The sequence below is a fragment of the Pelophylax lessonae genome (genome assembly GCF_965119305.1).
Source record: "Pelophylax lessonae genome assembly, chromosome: 6".
NCBI classification, from domain to species: domain Eukaryota; kingdom Metazoa; phylum Chordata; class Amphibia; order Anura; family Ranidae; genus Pelophylax; species Pelophylax lessonae.
In genome coordinates, this window is record NC_138773.1 from 75337534 (window position 1) to 75359651 (window position 22118).

The 22118-nt window shown below is 46.1% G+C and overlaps 1 protein-coding gene across 2 annotated transcripts in view; it reads left to right on the forward strand.

Moving 5' to 3' along the window:
• The window catches only part of TBC1D24 (TBC1 domain family member 24), a 107314-nt gene that overhangs the window by 63316 nt on the left and 21880 nt on the right, over positions 1-22118 (forward strand). For both annotated transcript variants that reach the window (XM_082260023.1, XM_082260024.1), the window contains one exon: positions 13592-13655. In XM_082260023.1, coding sequence (XP_082116149.1) covers positions 13592-13655 — 64 coding nt within the window. The remainder of the gene's footprint in view (positions 1-13591; positions 13656-22118) is intronic.

Genomic DNA, 22118 nt, shown 5'->3' on the forward strand with positions numbered 1-22118 from the left:
TTCAGGTGTATATAGATACAGAGTCCATGGAGCAGAGTCTATGTACAGATGGATGGCTGGGTGGCCGCCGGCTCTATCAGAGTTAGGAGGAGACTCTGCATGGTAGATAAATAAGAGAGAGAACAGAGCAGCGCCACCTGAGTGTAGTATTAAAACAATACTTTATTGGCATAAAAGGTAATGCACTCACATAAGTGATAGGAAAGCAGGCTTTACAGCAATGTGAAACTAGTGTACCTCGCGCTTATGGTAAAATAATTAAATTAATTAATTAATTAAAACAGATGAATGAGCTGCTAGCTGCAATAAAAGTGCAAGTGCTTTTTAAATGTGTTGATCTGTGTTTGCAGCGCTGCTCAAAAGTGTTGATGTGTAAATATACCATAAATTACAATAAAATTCAAAAGTGCATATTGAAATTCATATGTGCATAATAAATAAATATATAAAGCTGCATAATGAAATGAATCATCAAGTGCAATAGTGCTGTGCTGAAATTGTGTATAAACGACCTGTTAAATATCACCATAAAACAAGTGCAGTAATAAAACTCATATAAAGTCCATAATAAAAGTCCTTTTTCAAATTATAAAGTGCTGGTGCTCATCCGTGTTGCTTGCGGGGTCTCCCCCTTTGTGGATGTACTTACCACAATCTGGTTTAAACTGAGCAGGTAATGGTAATCATGATGATCTTTGAATTCAATATTGTTGACTAGAATTCCAATAAAGACTCCTTTTCCTCTTTGAATACTCCCAAGTGTCCTCATAAAAAGAAAAAACTTTCCATGGTGAAGCCCGTTTAAAATTGCAATTTATTAGGGTTAACAGACAATGGGATACTCACAAACATAGTATTGTAAAAGACATGTAAAACACTCGGCTCGGTGGTTAACTGCTCCCGCAGCGTGCGCTTCACCGACCGGATATCATGTGACAGGGCTCTCGGCCAATCGCTAGACGCGTTTCGCTGTTGAACACAGCGTCTTCTGTAGCTAGCTATCCGAGCCTGTCATTACGCTTAAATAGTATTGTGCTGTGCATCTCTTCCGGTTACCACTATTTCTCTACTTAAAAGTTTCTCCTCACTCCCCAATGTAATATTTGGTCATGTCTCCTGGCCCGATATATTAGTCTAATCCTTTATTAAACAACAATAATATAGTTACGATCGTTCTGAAAAGTCCATTTGGCTTAATGGACACCCTGCCCTCTAGTGGTGAGATGAGACCTCCTCTCTCTAAGTGACATCAATTCGAGTTGTACTACAATTAGTTTGATACCGTGTATTTACATACATCGTACAAGATGGCACACGATACCTAATTCTATGTTACTGGTTAGGATATGTACAATGTATATATAAATGTAATATGTTAATATACTTAGTTACGATATTAACTTGTGCTGCCACCTAACGGTAAAGACTAGCATTAATCCTATGCTCTTTGTTTCACGATTGTACCCATACACTTTCCCGAAACTTTCTCTCGAAATGAGACATGGTGGATCCATAAACTTGACAGCATGACGCCGAAGGGTTTAAACATCGAAATAGATATCAACTGCTTCATAAATGATTTTTAAAGAATTTTAGAGATGCTATTATTTATTTATTTAATTTTAACATACAATATTAATATATAATTTTAACATGAATGTACAATAACCTCAGTTAATTCAAGCTTGAAACCTTTTTTAAAATCCTTTTTCCTTATACCTATATGACATTTATTTATATATGTATTTATTAAAGTAACAGAGATTGTATGCCATTGGAAAGTGTATGGGTACAATCGTGAAACAAAGAGCATAGGATTAATGCTAGTCTTTACCGTTAGGTGGCAGCACAAGTTAATATCGTAACTAAGTATATTAACATATTACATTTATATATACATTGTACATATCCTAACCAGTAACATAGAATTAGGTATCGTGTGCCATCTTGTACGATGTATGTAAATACACGGTATCAAACTAATTGTAGTACAACTCGAATTGATGTCACTTAGAGAGAGGAGGTCTCATCTCACCACTAGAGGGCAGGGTGTCCATTAAGCCAAATGGACTTTTCAGAACGATCGTAACTATATTATTGTTGTTTAATAAAGGATTAGACTAATATATCGGGCCAGGAGACATGACCAAATATTACATTGGGGAGTGAGGAGAAACTTTTAAGTAGAGAAATAGTGGTAACCGGAAGAGATGCACAGCACAATACTATTTAAGCGTAATGACAGGCTCGGATAGCTAGCTACAGAAGACGCTGTGTTCAACAGCGAAACGCGTCTAGCGATTGGCCGAGAGCCCTGTCACATGATATCCGGTCGGTGAAGCGCACGCTGCGGGAGCAGTTAACCACCGAGCCGAGTGTTTTACATGTCTTTTACAATACTATGTTTGTGAGTATCCCATTGTCTGTTAACCCTAATAAATTGCAATTTTAAACGGGCTTCACCATGGAAAGTTTTTTCTTTTTATGAGGACACTTGGGAGTATTCAAAGAGGAAAAGGAGTCTTTATTGGAATTCTAGTCAACAATATTGAATTCAAAGATCATCATGATTACCATTACCTGCTCAGTTTAAACCAGATTGTGGTAAGTACATCCACAAAGGGGGAGACCCCGCAAGCAACACGGATGAGCACCAGCACTTTATAATTTGAAAAAGGACTTTTATTATGGACTTTATATGAGTTTTATTACTGCACTTGTTTTATGGTGATATTTAACAGGTCGTTTATACACAATTTCAGCACAGCACTATTGCACTTGATGATTCATTTCATTATGCAGCTTTATATATTTATTTATTATGCACATATGAATTTCAATATGCACTTTTGAATTTTATTGTAATTTATGGTATATTTACACATCAACACTTTTGAGCAGCGCTGCAAACACAGATCAACACATTTAAAAGGCTTTACAGCAAGTCATCCGATCCACTGCAGGGGAGGCAGGAGAGGTGTAGACAGCCCTGGGTCCTGGCTGTGTCAGTGGCTTCTGGCACTTCTGATGTCTTGTTGGCGTCACAGCTTCTCCCTCATCACATCCGGTGGAAGCGGGGTGGTGCTAGCGTTCGAGGCATGCATGCCCCTTCGTCAGGCATTGTCTACAGACCAAAGGAAGCTCCCTCTTATATGGCTAGAGTTGGAGCCAGTGTCATCAGTTGTCAAGGAGATGGTGGAGTGGCTTGGAGCAGAGAGGAGCTAGTGTACAGCTGTGAGAGAGAAGGACTGAACATCCTAGGCTGATTAACCCTATGTGCACTTGTTAGGAGTATTATGAGCAGTTCAGCTAAGATTGGACACATATATGAATATGCTTCAACTGGAGAAGATATACTATCAGTGGCGGCCCGTGCATAGGGGGCGCCAGGGCGCCGCCCCCCTACCCCTAACGAAAAAAAAAAAATGACAAAGCGAACACAAAGTTTTACAAAAAAAAAATTGGGTTAGCCGGCCTCTGTAATGGAAGTGGTGGCTAGGGGGGGGGGGGGATGGGGTTACGTCCCAGAAGAGGCGCCGATCGGCAGCCTTCTGGGGGCGTAACCCGATCGCAAGTCCTTGCGATAGGACACCCCCACTTTCGGATATCCTGGCTGTGATTGGTCCAGTCTCCAGCCTGGACCAATCATCATCCAGGACATCCGATCCCTGACGTCACAATGGGGGCGGTGCCGGTGCGTGAGTCAGTCACTCACCGTCACCGCCGCTCGGAGGACGAGGGAGAAGCCGCTCTCCTTCCCGCCGCCGCAGAGAGGACGGACTGGATCGAGGAGGGAAGAACCCGCCGCCGCCAGGTAAGTGCATTAAATTGAAGGGAGCACGCACGCTGCACTCTGCATTGATTGGGGGACAATGCTGTGGGCACTCTGCATTTATTGGGGGACAATGCTGTGGGCACTCTGCATTTATTGGGGGACAATGCTGTGGGCAATCTGCATTTATTGGGGTACAATGCTGTGGGCACTCTGCATTTATTGGGATACAATGCTGTGGGCACTCTGCATTTATTGGGGGACAATGCTGTGGGCACTCTGCATTTATTGGAGTACAATGCTGTGGGCACTCTGCATTTATTGGGGTACAATGCTGTGGGCACTCTGCATTTATTGGGGTACAATGCTGTGGGCACTCCGCAATCATTGGGGTACAATTCTGTGGCACTCTGCAATCATTGGGGTACAATGCTGTGGGCACTCTGCAATCATTGGGGTACAATGCTGTGGCACTCTGCAATCATTGGGGGACAATGATGTGGCGCTCTGCAGTGATTGGGGACAATGCTGTGGCGCTCTGAATTGAAAGGGGCATGCACGCTGAACTCTGCATTGTGGGGGCACAGCACAGTGTTCATTGCATTGAAGGGGGCACAGCACAGTGTTCATTGCATTGAAGGGGGCACAGCACAGTGTTCATTGCATTGAAGGGGGCACAGCTTCAAAGTCACGCAATTTTTTTACTGCGTTTTTTTGGCGCGAAGCAATACCTATTACATTTTTCTTTTTGCGCCCCCCCCCCCCCCCCCCAAAAAAAAATTTTGAGCACCAGCCGCCACTGTATACTATACTTGGATTGGATTGGGTGTCCTGATGGAAGTTCCCTCATGGGGATTAGGGGGCTGCTGTATAGTAGAGGGGAAAGAGGGGGGGGGTTTAATTTGTAAGGTGTCTATGCGCACAAGTGAGACTGATGTGTGTGAATCGCACGTGCTCACATGATAAAGGATGAGCCTAAGTTTTTCACCTATGTGCACTTGTGTTAAGTATTATTAGGAGTACTTTATAGAGATGGTATTTAAATAATGAGGCGCTAAGGACCGATAGGGTCAGACAAAGGAGAGAAAAAAAAAAAAAAGAAAAACCACGTGATCCTAATGCGGTTTGGAATTGAACAGCTATACGGATATACTGTAAATGGATTATGGACAAGTGTCTTTGCTGGGGGCTCCTGTCGGGAGTGGAGGGGAAGGGGGTGGGTTTTGTAATGGTGTGTGTGCGGTGTTCATGCGCACAAAAGCGGCGAATCGCACGTGCATGTTTATCCATAGATTTGCGTATGTTTGCATGTCAATGTCCACATGTACCTGACATACAGGGTGGCTTGTGTTCGATTAGGAGAATAGTTATCGGTTTTATAATAGTGGATTGACCTCTAGCTCTTCGTTGAGGCCCCCGGGGGCCAAAGTATCCAAGCGATAAATCCAATAGGATTCACGGTTGCATAGCCGTTTAAATCTTTCGGCTGGGGGAAGCTTTTGGGGGATGGATTCGATGACCCATACTTTCAATTCTCTTGAGGACTGGTGGTGGTGTTGGAGGAAATGCTTGGGGACACTGAGTTTGTCAGAACCAGCTTCAACGGAGCGTCTATGCTCCCCGAACCTTTTCCGCAGAGTGCGTATGGTGCGGCCTACATATAGCAGGCCGCAGGGGCAAGACAGGCAGTAAACCACGAATTCCATGGGTGACATGATTGCAGGTCAAACGTGTGGAAGGTGGTAGTGAATCGCCGGGGCTGTTCAGTTGTTGTAGTCTGACTTTTCTTTACTGGGAAGTGGATTAGGTTTGTAGAGGCCGAATGCTTGTATGTCAGGTACATGTGGACATTGACATGCAAACATACGCAAATCTATGGATAAACATGCACGTGCGATTCGCCGCTTTTGTGCGCATGAACACCGCACACACACCATTACAAAACCCACCCCCTTCCCCTCCACTCCCGACAGGAGCCCCCAGCAAAGACACTTGTCCATAATCCATTTACAGTATATCCGTATATCTGTTCAATTCCAAACCGCATTAGGATCACGTGGTTTTTCTTCTTTTTTTTTTTTTTTCTCTCCTTTGTCTGACCCTATCGGTCCTTAGCGCCTCATTATTTAAATACCATCTCTATAAGTACTCCTAATAATACTTAACACAAGTGCACATAGGGGAAAAACTTAGGCTCATCCTTTATCATCATGTGAGCACGTGCGATTCACACACATCAGTCTCACTTGTGCGCATAGACACCGTACAAATTACCCCCCTCTTTCCCCTCTACTATACAGCAGCCCCCTAATCCCCATGAGGGAACTTCCATCAGGACACCCAATCCAATCCAAGTATGTGTCCAATCTTAGCTGAACTGCTCATAATACTCCTAACAAGTGCACATAAGGTTAATCAGCCTAGGATGTTCAGCCCTTATCTCTCACAGCTGTACACTAGCTCCTCTCTGCTCCAAGCCACTCCCCCATCTCCTTGACAACTGATGACACTGGCTCCAACTCTAGCCATATAAGAGGGAGCTTCCTTTGGTCTGTAGACAATGCCTGACGAAGGGGCATGCATGCCTCGAACGCTAGCACCACCCCGCTTCCACCGGATGTGATGAGGGAGAAGCTGTGACTCCAACAGGACATCAGAAGTGCCAGAAGCCACTGACACAGCCAGGACCCAGGGCTGTCTACACCTCTCCTGCCTCCCCTGCAGTGGATCGGATGACTTGCTGTAAAGCCTGCTTTCCTATCACTCATGTAAGTGCATTACCTTTTATGCCAATAAAGTATTGTTTTAATACTACACTCAGGTGGCGCTGCTCTGTTCTCTCTCTTTTATTCATTAATGCATAATAAACTGCTGCAGTAGTGCACTCAATCACTGCAATAATTTTGAATCCCTACTGCAGTGCAGTCAGTGCAAAACTGCTAGAAAAAAAGCAAGGCAACAGCTAGACAGTGGTTTGGACTGGAGTCAGTGGACTACTGGTGCAGTAGTGCACTCATTGCAATGATTTACTGCAGTCAGTGCAAAACTGCTAGCAAAAGTTAGGCGACAGCTACACAATGGATTTGAGTGGACACTACTCTTTTTTTCAATACTTCCAGTTAAGTAGAACAATATTATACTGAAGAAAGCATCACATTTCAGCATGTCCATGGTCACCTGTTAAAGGGTTTCTGTTTTGTTCATATAATTCTGCCACTTCATAAACATGCTCAGGAGGACAGAGGAGCAGATAGAGATATCTTCTAGCAGGGGAAGCAAGTCTTTTGTAGCGTGCCTCATTTTCTTTCCACCACTGAAGAGGATCACTTCTTCTGTCAATTTCTGGTTCCTTCAAATAGAGATAAAGTTCATCATCCAGGCTCATTATTGCAGATTCAGAAGAAATTGAATCATCCAAGGCCCCAATAAAACACTGAAAATTTACTGATCAATTCGACCACGAAGCAGTTCTCTTCTGTTTTGACATATTTTTGGACATTTTTCTGTTTTTTGCAGCATTCTGCTCTTTCAGATTATCAAAATAGTGATCCAAACAAGGTCTTTCAGCAGGAACCTCCTGTTAAATATCTTCTGTCAGCCATTGTTTTGCCTTTGCCAGTACATCATCAGAAGAGAAAGCATTGTTCTTGTATTGAAGATTCAAAAGACTTGCAAGCACAACATTTTTAATCTGTTCATGCTTCTCATATCAATCAAAGCTCTTTGGCTTGACAGACCATCATTTGAAAGTTGGAGGGTGTTGTGTGCCATGACACTGAGGTATGACCTATCATCAAGCCTCATTCCTTTCCGCAGGTTTGCTCCAGTCTCTCGAAGTAGCACAAGCATCACTCGGTCTTTGTTGATTCCCCAGTCTTCAAGCATGCCTAGAAACCTTTCTCTACTGTACTCAGTATCCTTGCATCATTTTTGTATCGAACCAATTGCCTTTTTGTCCACCCACTGTCAATGAAGTGGCATGTAAGAATCATTAATGAGTTGCCGGACTCTGTTTGTCCTAACCAGCAGTCATTCATGGATAAGAGTGAGTTGCCAGCATTCTCTAATTGCAGCATAGCCTTTACTTTGTCAACGACCTTTTGGTGACTCTTTCCCAGCATTTCTGTTCGATAATACTTCTCACTCTTCAGTGTATAGCTTGGCTCAAGTATGGATATCAACCGCTTAAATCCTGAGTCAGACACCATTGTAAATGGCTGGTTATCGGTGACCATCATCTCTGCGATTACTCTGTCCAGCAGTTGGGACCTTCCATCTGAATCTAGACAGTGACACTTTTTTCTGAAACATATCTGTTATTGTTGCCTGGGATAGTGGAGGAGGTATTTCAAAATCACATTGATATTCATTTTGTTTTTTCTGTGCTGCATGATATAATTTAATATGATGAACTCTTAGAGGGTCCCAAAGATTTGACGTATTTTTTTGTTTTTTGCAGTTACTGATCCCATGCCTATGATGTCTGTACATGTGTTGCACACTGTTGCTTTTCCTGGAGAAGGTTGAGACGAGAAATAGTCCCAGACCACACTTTTTACTTTTTTTTTTTTTCTCTCCTCATCCATCTCTATTTCAATTTGAAAGACACAAAAAAGATTAAAAAAATGGCTTGCTGAAGATGCTAGCACCCTGTTGTGGGTTGGTGGCTGACCCCTGGAAGTGTGGGTGGCTTGCCTGCTGGCACCCTGTTGTGGGGTAGCTGGCTGCTATCACCCTGTTGTGGGTCGGTGGCTGACGCCTGGCAGTGTGGGTGGCTTGCTTGCTGGCACCCTGTTGTGGGTTGGTGGCTGATGCCTGGCAGTGTGGGGTGGCTGGCTGCTGTCACCCTGTTGTGGGTCGGTGGCTCACGCCTGGCAGTGTGGGTGGCTTGCTGAGTTGTTGGCACCCTTGTAGATCGGAGGCTGACGCCTGGCAGTTTGGGTGGCTGGCTGGCACCCTGTTGTGGGTTGATGGCTGACGCCTGGCAGTGTGGCTTGCTTGCTGTCACCCTGTTGTGGATCGTTGGCTGACGCCTGGCAGTGTGGGTGGCTTGCTTGCTGGCACCCTGTTGTTGTGTTTGGCTGGCTTGCTGGAACACTGTGGTGGCCGGGTGGCTGGCTTGGTGTCACCCTGTTGTGGGTGGCTGGCTTGCAGGGAACACGGTGGTGGGTGGCTGGCTTGCAGGGAACACGGTGGTGGGTGGCTGGCTGGCTTGCAGGGAACACGGTGGTGGGTGGCTGGCTGGCTTGGTGTCCCACTGTGGTGGCTGGCTGGCTTGGTGTCCCACTGTGGTGGCTGGCTGGCTGGATTGGTGTCCCACTGTGGTGACTGGCTGGCTGGCTTGGTGTTCCACTGTGGTGGCTGGCTGGCTTGGTGTCCCACTGTGGTGGCTGGCTGGCTTGGTGTCCCACTGTGGTGGCTGGCTGGCTGGCTTGGTGTCCCACTGTGGTGGCTGGCTGGCTGGCTTGGTGTCACCCTGTGGTGGCTGGCTGGCTGAAAGCAGATCGCCCCTCGATATATCGGTGTTGCCGATAATCGGTCGATCTCTACTGATGGGGTCTACTTTGAGGCAGTTTCGTTTGCACAGTCTGAGGTCCCTCCAAGGTGAGATCCTGGTAAAATGGGACAAGTGTCCAAAGTCTCTATACACAGATTCAGCTGAGCTGGGAAGCCAGGGGTTCCCTGGTCTTGTGGCTTCTCTTTCTGGGTCTTTGGCAGGGTAAATCTTTTCTCCCCTTGTATTGTTGGGCAGTGGTCACTGCGGTTGCCAGTCTTTCCGAGTGGGAAGGTGCCCTGGGACTGAGCTCCGCTCAGGGTTGTTGGACGCTGGAGAAATCCACCCTACTGCTCAATGTCTTGGAACTTCGGGCAATCAGGCTGTTTCTGGATCACTGGAGGGATCGGCTCCGGGGGCTCCCGGTACAGATCCTGTCGGACAATGACATGGCGGTGGCTTATGTCAATTACTAGGGTGGAACAAAGTGTTAGCGGCTCTCGAAGTAGCATTCTCCGGTGGGCATAACTCTCGTTACGGCCCTCTCCGCCGTACACATTCCAGGAGTGGAAAACTGGCAGGCAGACTGCCTCAGCCTGTCTCCTGTCTCCATTGACATCCGCTTTAGGAGGAAACGCGTCAGAAAGGAGCGCCGCATCGTCATAATTCATTGCCGCGGACCGCACTGCAGGCGGCCACGGTTACCCTCTCTTCGGTCCATTCCCGAGGCATTATTTAAAGACTACCCTGTATTTTTTAATAAATGTTAAGAAGGTACTGCACTATTGTCTGGTCTCTGTCTTTATGAGAAACCGTGTGGACATATTCACTGGCACCAGAGGGGAATCATCCAGATCGAGGCTGCCCAGGATAGAGGACACTTACCATCAGGAGAATCTATGATAAGCCCTATACCGTCTACTATCTGATAAGAGGCTCATCCTCACGTTTGAGTGGTGCTTTTTAGTACCCATCCTCACCTGAGCACCCCTCTCCCATCTGGATTCCTATTCAAAACGCCCTTAATTTCTCAGCTCTGGTAAGGGGCCAGTCCTAACTTGGTGGTGGGATCACCTGCACCTTAAAGTTGCTGTGAACATTTCACCTGGAATTTTCCGTATTCCTCACTAATATTGTTTTGGACCTTATGTTCCTTGGAGACTGCCTCTCAGAGAGGAACTGCTGTCCCAAGGGTCGATCTTCCATCTTGCTTTACAGTCGCTGGCTTTGACGGCCTGGCTGTTAAAAGCCAAGTGCTGAATTATAGAAGTTTGCCTGAGTCGGTTATCCTGACATTGCTGAAGGCTCGGAAGTCTACTTCTAGAAAGATTTCCCATCGTACGTGGAATGCGTACATTTAGTGGTGGGAGTCGATCAGTGTTCACCCTTGTTCCTTTTTGGTGGCTTTGACCTTCCTTCAACGAGGTGTCCAGCAGAATTTGGCCTTGAGTACCATCAAGGGCCAGGTGTCTGCCTTGGCGGTCTTCTTTCAGTGACCCCTGGTAATGCATTGATTGGTGTGTACTTTTTTTTTTTTTTTTTTCCAAGGGGTTTGACCCCTGACTTCAGGTGCGGTCTCCTTTACTGCTGTTGGATTTGAGCTTGGTGCTCTGTTCTCCAAAAGCCTCTTTGAAAATATTGGGAGATTTCCCTGCTTACGCTGTCTCAGAAGGTAGCTTTGTTTGGTCTGGTGGTCCACAAAGATAAGGTGGTTCTTCGACCACGCCCGTTCTTACCTAAGGTAGTCACGGACTTCCATTTGAAGACATTGTGTTGCCTTCCCTGTGTCCCAGGCCCATTAATTCCCAAGGAATTTGAATTGCATGCCTTGGATGTGGTTTGAGTGATTTGGAGGTGTATCTAGCAGCCACTGCGTCTTTTCAGAGGTCAGGCTCACTGTTTGATCACGGATGGGCCAAGAAAAGGGCTGTCTGCTTCTTCTGCGACCATTTCCGAAAGGATCAGACAGATGGTGACTCAGGCCTATTCTATTAAGGGTCAGGTTCCTCCTTTTTCTTGTAACGGCACACTCTACTTGGGCACTTAGTGTTTTCTTGGGCTTTCCGTCATCCGACGTCAATGACGCAGGTTTGCAAGGCGGCCACTTGGTTACCGGTGCACACTTTCACTTCTACAAAATGGATGTGCTGGCATCTGCAGATGCTTCCTTTGGCCCAGGCTTTTGCAGGTTACTGTTTAGAGGGTCTGTTCCCTCTTTGGGGGTGTATTGTTTAGGTTGGGATCCTGTTTTTTAGTATTTTTGTAGTTGCCGTAAAATCAATTTCTGAGTTCATTGACAGCACCCACCCCTCTATGGAGTTTTGATACTTCTGATAGGGCTTGTTACTAAACTGAAGGCCTATAGCAGAGAGGGGGATGTATACCAGCTAGGACTGCCCATAGGTGTAGCCAAGTCCTTCTTCCTTTTTTTTTTTTTTTTTTTTTTCTGCCTAGTGTCCTACTTCTGTAGGGGGCAATAGAACCCTATGGTTCTGAATATGGAGCACTGTGTCCGTAAAACTCAGAGAAATGGATTTCACGGTAAGCTTGAAAATAAAAATTTTCCTCAAAATTCTACAAACTATATGCCATAATGACTGACAATGTGAAAGAAGTTTGAAATCTTTGCAAATTTATTAAAAAAAAAAAAAAAAATATTCACTTGCATATAATTTTTTTTTTTTTTCATCTTTTGCCATAACACTCAAAAGTGATCACAGGTGCATCCTGTTTCCACTGATCATCCTTGATGTTTCTACAACTTGATTGAGTCCACCTGTGGTAAATTCAGTTAATTGGACATGATTTGGAAAGGCACAAACCTGTCTATATAAGGTCCTACAGTTAACCGTGCATGTCAGAGCACAAACCAAGTCATGAAGTTCAAGGAATTGTCTATATGCCTCCAACAGGTTTTTATCAAGGCACAGATCTGGGGAAGGCTACAGAAAAACTTCTGCAATGCGCACAGTGGCCTCCATCCATAAACGGAAGAAGTTTGGAACCACCAACACTCTTCCTAGAGCAGGCCGCTCGGGGGAGAAGAGCCTTAGGGAGGTGACCAAGAACCTGATGGTCACTCTTGTAGAGCTCCAACATTTATCTATGGAGAGAGGAGAACCTTCCAGAAGAACAGCCATCTCTGCAGCGCTCCACCAATCAGGCCTGTATGGTAGAGTGGCCAGACGAAAGCCACTCCTCCAATAAAAGGCACATGATGGCCTGCCTGGAGTTTTGCCAAAAGGCACCTGAAGGATTCCGACATGAGAAACATGGTCTGATGAGACAAAGATTAAACTTTTGGCCTAAATGACAAGCGTCATGTCTGGAGGAAACCGGGTATCGCTCATCACCTGGCCAATACCATCCATACAGTGAAGCATGGTGGTGGCAGTATCTTGCTGAGTGGATGTTTTTCCAGTGGCAGGAACTGGGAGACTAGTCAGGATTGAGGGAAAGATGAATGCATCAATGTACAGAGACGTTCTTGATAAAAACCTGCTCTGGACCTCCGACTGGGTGAAGGTTCATCTTCCCACAGGACAAAGACCCTAAGCATGCAGCCAAGATAACTAAGTAGTGGCTAGGGGACAACTCTGAATGTCAGGCCCAGACTTGAACCAGATTTGAACATCTCTGGAGAGATCTGAAAATGGCTTTGCACCGATGCGCCCATACAACTGATTAGAGCTTGAGAGGTCCTACAAAGGATGGGAGAAACTGCCCAAAGATAGGTGTTCCAAGGTTGTAGCATCATACTAAGTCTTGAGGCTGTAATTGGAACCAAAGATTTCAAACCAACTTCTTTCATGTTGTCATTATGGGGTATTGTTTGTAGAATTTTAAGGAAAAAATACATTTATCACGTTTTGGAATAGGCTTTAACCTAACAAAGTTTGGGAAAAGTGAAGTGCTTTGAATACTCTCCAGATGGGGGGTGTGTGTGTGTGTGTGTGTGTGTGTGTGTGTGTGTGTATCTAACATTTTATTTTAGGAACTGCTTTTAGACATTTACACATGTTTGAAGAATAAAGTCCCATATCCCCCAATGAACATTTAAAGAAAGGCTTCACCGTAGGACACCGTTCTGCTTGTAGGTGCCAACGTATAGACCCTGGAAAGAGTTAGGCCCCTTTCTATATAGGGTCCAAAGCTCCTAGAGGCGGGAGCTATACCTACATGTAAAAGAACATTTAACTTGTGTGTTCCAATTTTGCAATGCATACAAAATCCTATTTAATATGAAGTTGCATATGTTAAAAAAAAATTTTTTTTCCCAGTGGCATTTAAATTGACATTTATTCTGGCTGACCTTCTGTTTCCAGGTTCTACTTGCATTCTGAAGGACATGAGCCCACCTTACTCCTGATCAAAACAAGCAGCCAAGAGGTACGTATTATGGCATACACATACATACTCGCATCTATGCTGCAGCATCACTGTGAGGTCTCTCTCCAACTCCAAGCCTGAGAACTGAGCAATTGCATTACCGCTGATTGCTCAGTTCTTGGTCTGCTCTAAACAGCAGTCCAGCACTCACTGGAGTGCCGGGTGGGAGCAGCTGGCTCTGACTCTCAGCTGCACACTGAGAGACTCAGTCAACTGTCCATCAGCGTGGCTATGTGATGTCAGCTGACAGACTTTAGGCCACTGTCGGCTTATTCTGGGTCACAGGAGAGCACAACTAAGTGCATTACTGTAACCCACAAGAGACGTGTAGCCAAAAAAGCTTTTTTAAATTAATTAAAAGGAAATTATTATGCTACATTATACAGAGAGCACTTCAGTCACTGCCCAGATAAAAGCTTCCAGTAGAAGGTTCCTGTCATACAATTGCACATTTATTCACTCTGGCCAGCTTGATTACATGCCAGGTAACCTACCCGTATGCTTTTTGGATCAGGTATGGTCAGAGGAAACCGAAATAGTAGGAAGAACATGCAGATATGGCATACAGTTGGTGTCCCTTGACAGAATAGAGAAGAGGACCCTATCACTGAAATGCAAAACTTCAGAAATGTCATTACATCTGAAGGTCACTGGTACTTTTTTTTTTTTTTTTTTCTTGGTTTCATTTAACTTTAAATTATTTTGTTTGAGCCAAACGGGTCCAAACACACAATCTACCTTACTAACGGTTGCAGCAGCTGGAAAGGCTGTATAAACTGTATGTAACCCCAACTATATACAGTATGTGATCCAGCAGCAGGACAAGAGCTTCCCATCCCACTTCTATAACAAAAACGAGTCGAGCGGAGTACTGCTCCGCCATTCACAGGATTGCAAATCTTCCTTTGGTTGGCTGGGGCGGAGTTCAGTATGTCATCAGACCGCCTCTCCATCTCAGCCAATCAGAGGAAGGGGTCTATACATTTATAGAATTCAAGGCAGCACTCAGCCTGACTCGATTTCGTTCCAGGAGTGGAAAGAAGGTCTCGTCTGCTGCAGGATCATTTACTGTATGTAGGTGAGGCTACATACCGTTATTTTATAGTGCTCCCAAAAGCTGCAAGCTTTGCTGTGCTCTATGGGTGGCCAGATGTCATTAGACTCGGCTATCTGTGTGCACCCGACTGCCCTCCAAACTGATCCGCCTAGGCCACATGGGTAAAACACAGGGCTTGCCGCCGGAATCTAGCCCGCCAAGCCATTTCTGTTGTCCTTGCACCTCTACTGCAGCTGTGGCACCCCCCCCCCCCCCCTTATTTCAGCACTTGGCAGCAGAGGACAGAACCCCCTCCACCAGATCCTGTGCTTCTCCGTGCAGCTGCAGTACTCTCTCTTCTCTGCCTCCCTTGGTCTCCGCATTCAACTGCTAACTCCAGACTCTGCACTTTCTACTTCCCAGCTCCGCACCCAGCTTCTTCCCAAGCAGCACAAGGCAAGGGGGGTACATTGGGATGTAAGGGATGGTGGGGGCGCTATGGACATCTAGTTTTACAGATCCAATTGGCCCTTTGGGGGCAACCATGATGCTGATCCAGGTAGGTGGAGGTAGGCTTGTGTAAATGAACACAAGTCGGTTTACACCAGCTGGTCCATATGGGTGAATGGGACTGTCCAATCGGGTCCATCTAAAAAAAAAAAAAAGATAGGCTGACCTGATCGAAACGGTCCTGTGAAAGAGACCAAAGTCAGGTTTTTATTGTTTTTCAGTTGACCCCTGACCACAGCGAGTGGGCTCCTTGTCGGCAGACTTTGCTCACAGATGAGCACTGTTTTAATCTTCTATTTGTAATTCTAATCCTTCATATTTTTTGCCCCCAATAAATGAGTTGTATTGAAGGCGGTTGGTGCGCTTTTGTCTATTTTTTTTTTTTTCCACTACAATGTATATATTTTTACTTGTCCCTGGAGCCCTAAAAATGGCAGTTTGATTACCTGTTAAATGGCAGTTTGATGGATTACTCCTATCTAATGTGAACCCATCATGAGAGAATGAAGGATGCCGATTTCCTTTTGTAAGTACGCTAGTTCCCAGGTGGTCATGCTGATGCTTTGCCTTCAGTGCAGTTTGAGTCACTGACCCGGAACAAGTATAAGGAGAAGGAATGCCGCCGCTTATTTGCAGCTTGTGGGTCTGTGACTTAAAGCCCAACTCAGGGAATTACAAAGAACTTCCCTTTCAGTGCAAGGGTTAAATGCTCATAAAATCTAGAAGTATAGAAATAAGGTGTACTAGATTTTTTATTTTATTTTTTCCTTGGTCTGGCAGGCTTCCTCCATCTGTGTGATCCGTCCCCTGAAGCCTCTTCTTTAGGACTCTCCACTGGTTGTTGCATTCTGGTGTTATCGCACAGATGGAGGGAGCCTGGCAGATCGAGGAGTAAGGCATTACATTGTATTCGTATTACATCTTCTCTAATGACATTCACTTACAGTTCAAACCTGTTTTCCGCAGCATTTTCTCCTGCGTTCTGCTATGCTCTAATGAATCTAGTCTAGGGTGACAGGTTGGCCATTCAGCAAAATGCAGAGCAGATCTCCTATCTGTATGCAGCACCCCCTGGTGGTGGCCAGGAACTGCATCACAGCACAGATCGCTGCAAGCAGAAAGCTAGGACATGCTGCTGACAATAGAAGTCACCTTGAGAAATGGTTTTCATTTCAGGATTAATTCACACTAGTGTGGTGATCTGTGTTTTTATGGCACTTGTATAATGCTGTTAAACGCATAGACGCCTAAAACAATTGTTCTTTCAATGAGTCCTATTCATGTTACAATGCTGCTTTGCTTTAAAATGCAACATATATGCATTTTAACGCAATGCAACACGTGTAAATGTGTAAAGCGCCTGTAAAGGAAAAAAAAAAAAACTGTCTTGCCATTAATTTTGTCCCTTTAGAAGCACCCATACCAGCAGCCATCTTTGGGAAATTGGAGAGCAGAGAAGAGCAATGTGTGCAGTAGTGATCGACTAATATCGGTTTTTCGTTACCGATGATTTGGCCAATGCATATCGGTATTGGCCGATATGCGCTGATATTTTCGTACATTTTAAAAATGTTTGTTTTTGGATTTTTTTTTTTTTTCTAGACAGGTACTCTTGTGGAGGGATCTGGGGGTCTGGCTGTTGGCTGTTTTGAATGCTGTCTTTTTTTTTTTTTTTCATCGGGCGCCAGTACCTGGAAGTGACGTCATGACATCACTTCTGGGTTTTTGTATGGAGACCCGATCAGAGAAGAATGTAGCTTTGATTGGGTCTTCGGCGGCCGTGCAGGCTGGTTGCCCAGGTCTCCCGGTGGGACAAGAGAATCGCGCGAGCTGCGGAAGGGGGAGGGGAGGGGGGAGGGGGGAGGGGGGAGGAGGGGAGGGGAGAGGAGAGGAGGGGAGGGGAGGGGAGGGGGGGGGGAGGAGGGGGGAGGGGAGGAGGGGGGAGGAGGAGGGGGGAGGAGGGGGGAGGAGGGGGGGAGGGGAGGGGAGGGGGGAGGAGGGGAGGGGAGGGGGGAGGAGAGAGAAGAGAGACGTCCCCTCCCGCTCCTTGTAATGACAGCCGAGCGGCTTCTCGGCCGCATCAGTTGTCTTTACAAGACAGCCGACCCTCGGCTATGGACGCCGGTATCTGGGTAATGCCTCTAGTTGCAGGCATCACTCCGGTACAAGCACTTTCCTGAAATATCTGCAATATCGGTAACCTCCGGGGGCCGATTCCGATATATCGAGGGCCGATATGCACTTTCCCCGATTTATCGGCTTTGCCAATAATCGGTCGATCCCTAGTGTGCAGAGCAGGTGCTTTCTAGTCACCATACATGTTTACCTAACTCTCCAAAATTGAATATGTCTTCACTCACTCCTTCTGTAACCCACAAGCAGGAACAGGATTTGATGTCACAGGAAATGTGCATGTCAAAATGCACTTAAAATTTATGGAAATCGACATAATTTTCCCTACATTTTACTGCAAGTCAGTGTTAATTCAGCCTTTAAGTTGGTGTTTACCTCTTCCACATACCCAGTGAAGTGAATATCCTCAGGTCATACAGAGAGATTGAACCAATCCTCCTATATAAAATGTACCTGTTTATCTGCAGTCTTCTCTTCTCTACAGCCATTCAAAGTGCTGCATTTTTAAGCTTGTCTGAGAATTGAGAAAATAAAGGGGAGCTGAAGATACACTCTGCAGTGTCGAGAGGAGAGCTCTGAGGGCATGACTTCGGAGGCGACCTGTGAAGTCGCGTGCACCGCGACTGCGGCGCGACTTGCACGGACTTCACATAATGGAAGTCAATGCAAGTCGCTCCGAAGTAGTACAGGAACTATTTTCTAAGTCGGAGCGACTTGAGTTGCTCCTATTAGAAAGGTTCCCATAGCACACAATGGACCGCGACTTGTCAGGCTGCCCCAGTCGCCTGACAAGTCGCGGTAGTGTGAACCGACACTAACACTTAACATGCAGGCAGCACTTTCAAAAACTTCACTTCTACATACATAACATTGATTCACACATTTCTACAGGAATGCTTGTGTGCTCTCCCCAAATTATTTTATTTATTATGATTGCGGCAGCTTGATGAACTGAGAAATACCATAAAATGTCAAAAACTAGTAGGCTGCACAAGAATAGCCATAAATATTCTCGCATACGGTATGAAATAATTGGTGCCAGACTAACATTAGAAGATTGAGAACCGTATCTGCATACTTTTTTCAACCATCAGTCCAATATCCATATTCAGTTCCAACATTGAAAAGGAGAAATAGTGTTAAACCTGCAGCCTCCATTATTTATTTATTGCAGGAATGATAAAAATATACCTACATACTCACCTATGTAGATGCAGCACCTGTCCCCTACCAGCTCTAAACTTGGAACTGAGCGATCAAAGACCGCTCCCAGTTCTCAGGTCTGCTCTGAGCACAGACCAGTGACTGTCAATCACCACACTCTGGTCTACCCCTCCAGTACCCACTGGAGTGCTGGACTGTGGTGGGGGTGGGAGCAGATAGCTCAGGCTCTCAGCGGCGTGCTGAGCCAACTGCTGGTCCAGGCTTCTGGGCGGACCCCGACAATGTCAGGATCCCTGCAGAGGCTTGGACCGGCTCTGTGAGGAGAAATGGGGCCAAAAGACCTTTGGCCATACCTCATTTAATTACACTTGCCTCCATGCTGTGATCCGTCTGCCAATTTACTTCCTGCCCTTGCTGATTTCTGAGTAGAATTGGCTACTACAATGGCAGCTCCATAGACTTCCAGAAGCATTGAGGCAGTAGTAGCCCTCACAAGTGGGGTCCTTTTTTAACCCTCTTGTCTTGATTTGTGTAGTAACTGTACTGTCCCCCTTTATTATGTGAAGGGCTGCGCAAACTTTTGGTGCTCTTGTTCAAAATATTAGTATCACTCCATTCCATTCAGTTTCAGCAGAACCAAATCTCAGAAAAGACCACACTAAGGTAAGTGTATGCTTACCTACCACTGTCTTTCTAAAAAGAAAAAAAAAAAAAAATTTGATATTTATTTTTCTTATATTTTTTTTTAATCAAACAGTTCTTTATTGAACAAAAAAAGTGCAAATAACAGTAACAGGGTAATGCAGTAATCCACAAATAATTAGCCAAGCTATGACCAGAACAACAGGGTATGAGTATCAAAGGACATATTTGCGAGTACATACCCAGAAAAGTAACCCAGACAAGTATCGATGGCATGGAACAACTACACAACAGCGTGAGGCGTGAGGACCGAGGAACACTGTGAATGGCCTGCGGACCAGGGAACTATGTAGGGGAGGGGGACGGGAGACCGGGTCCAATACACGTCTCCGGGGCCTGGGTCCACCTGTCCCATATCTTAGTAAATTTTCGTGGGACATCCACGATGACTATATAGAAGTTTCTTATACGGAATAGTGGCATTAACCTCCCTCAGCCAATCATGAAAAGCAGGAGGTCTATCTCGCATCCAACTTCTCGCAATCAGCTTTCGGGCAGAGAACAGGACCTCATGCAGAAAGATAGTGGTATACTTATTCATGCTGGTGTCAGGAAATATACCCAATAGACACGGCTTGGGGACCAGTGAGAGAGGAGAGCCCATGGTGTCATGCAGGAATTTAACTATCTGTGCCCAGTAGCCCTGAACCTCTGGGCAGCTCCACAACAAGTGATAAAAAGTTCCCCGCTCCCGTTTACACATAGGGCAGGTGTCTGAGGTGTCACGTCTGTATTTGGCTGTCAGGATGGGGGTAAGATACGCACGATGTAGGATATATATTTGCGTAAGACGGTCGGACAATTTAGGGGAGGCCAGTTTACAAGTATCCAGGGCGTCACTCCACTCGTCATCCTCCAGGGCTCCCACATCCTCCTCCCATCTAGCCTTAGGGACATAAGCCAGGACCGTGGACGCCGGCTCGTGCAACATAGTATATAAAATCGAAATGAGGTGACTAGGGTCCGAGCAGCTAACCACTTCCAGCACAGGAACTGGAGGAAGGGCAGGGAGAGGTTGAGGGAATTGTGCCTGAAAAGCGTGTCTCAGTTGAAGATATCTATAATGCATATGGGGGGGAAGATGGAACTTGGTGGAGAGGGACTCAAAGTTCCTAATATTGCCATTTGTGAGGAGATGAGACAAGAATAAGATTCCGTGTCGTACCCACACATGCACATCTGGTATAGTCTGGAACTCAGGAAGGGAGGCATTACACCACAAGGGGGTGTATTCGTGAAGGTCTGGGAGGGCCAGCTTGCTCGAGACCACATCCCACAGCCTCCGATAGTGATACAGCATTGAAGTCCTGCTGTCTCTGCTATCTGCCCCCCGTATACCCGAGACTATGAGAGACAGTGGATCTGTGAGTGCATGGGCCCGAGACGGTGCAAGGAGCGCTAGGAATCTTTCCCTATCAGAAGAATTAAAATGGAAAAAATGAGACAGCTGCGCTGCAATATAGTATAAATTAAAATCAGGGAGAGCCATCCCCCCTAGATTGGTAGCATTCTTCAGTTTCCGCCAGGACAATTTGTGCCTGGAGGATCCCCAGACAAACGGTTTGAGGAGAGATTCCAATTGAAGAAAATACCGGAGTGGGAGATATATCGGGGAATGCCACAAGACATAGAGCAGTTTTGGGAGTAACACCATCTTTATCAGATTGATGCGTCCCATGACCCCCAATGGCAGTCTAGCCCAAGTCTGAGTCCGTGTTTTAACCATGGAAAGGAGAGGCAGTAAGTTGTCCGGGACATAATCAGACGCTCTCGTCGTGACTTGAACTCCCAAGTATTTAATGCGATCCACCCTACACAAGGGGAACTCAAGGCTGTGGGGGACCGACGAGATATCGTCGATGGGCAGGATTTGGGACTTATCCCAGTTAATTTTTAAGCCCGAGAATTGGCCATAGCGGCCAATCAGGGACAACGCTGTATGGAGAGAGGCCTCTGGGTCCGCCAGAAACAGCAGTGTGTCGTCCGCGTACATGCTAATCTTCTCCTCCAAGGGTCCCACGCGAAGGCCGCCTATATCCGGGTGGGTCCTAATAGCAATGGCTAGGGGCTCCGCCACCAGAGCGTACAACAGTGGGGACAACGGACATCCCTGTCGCGTCCCTCTACTAAGAGGGAAAGCAGCAGATGTCCAGCCGTTGGCCAACACCCTGGCCACCGGTGCCTGGTACAGAACCTGCACCCAGCGGACAAAATGCGGGCCAAAGCCAAACCCCTCCAGGCATCTCCAAAGAAACTTCCACTCCACAGAGTCGAAAGCTTTGGCGGTGTCCAAGGACACCACCACTCTGGAGCCCACATTATCGTGCGTGGCCTGTAAATTCATAAATAGCCTTCTCAAATTAAAGGAAGTGTTCCTGCCGGGCATGAAGCCCGACTGGTCGGTGTGGATCAGAGAGAGGATGACCTTGTTGACCCGAATGGATAAGAGTTTCGCCAAAATTTTCACGTCAACCTGGAGAAGGGATATAGGTCTGTAGGACTCCGGACGATGCGGATCCTTACCGGGCTTAGGTATTAGAATCACCAGAGCCTCTCTCATGGATGGGGGCAGAGCAGAGGTCTCAAAGATATCTGTAAACAACGCCAACAAGCGTGGGGCCAAGTCTTCAGCGTATGCTGAATAGAATTCTATTGGGAGGCCGTCTAGGCCGGGTGATTTGGCTCTCGAGAATTGCGATATGGCCTCCACGATCTCCTCCACCGTAAGCGGGGCCTCCAAAGACTCTACCTGCTCGGCCGACAATTGGGGGAGTTCTATAGAGGCCAAAAAAGCATTCATTAGAGAATCATCCGCCGGGGCCACAGAAGTGTAAAGATCCCGAAAAAACTCCCTGAACAAATCAGCCACCTGCTCAGGATCAGCGGTCAAAGAACCCTGTGGTGAGCGCAACTTAATC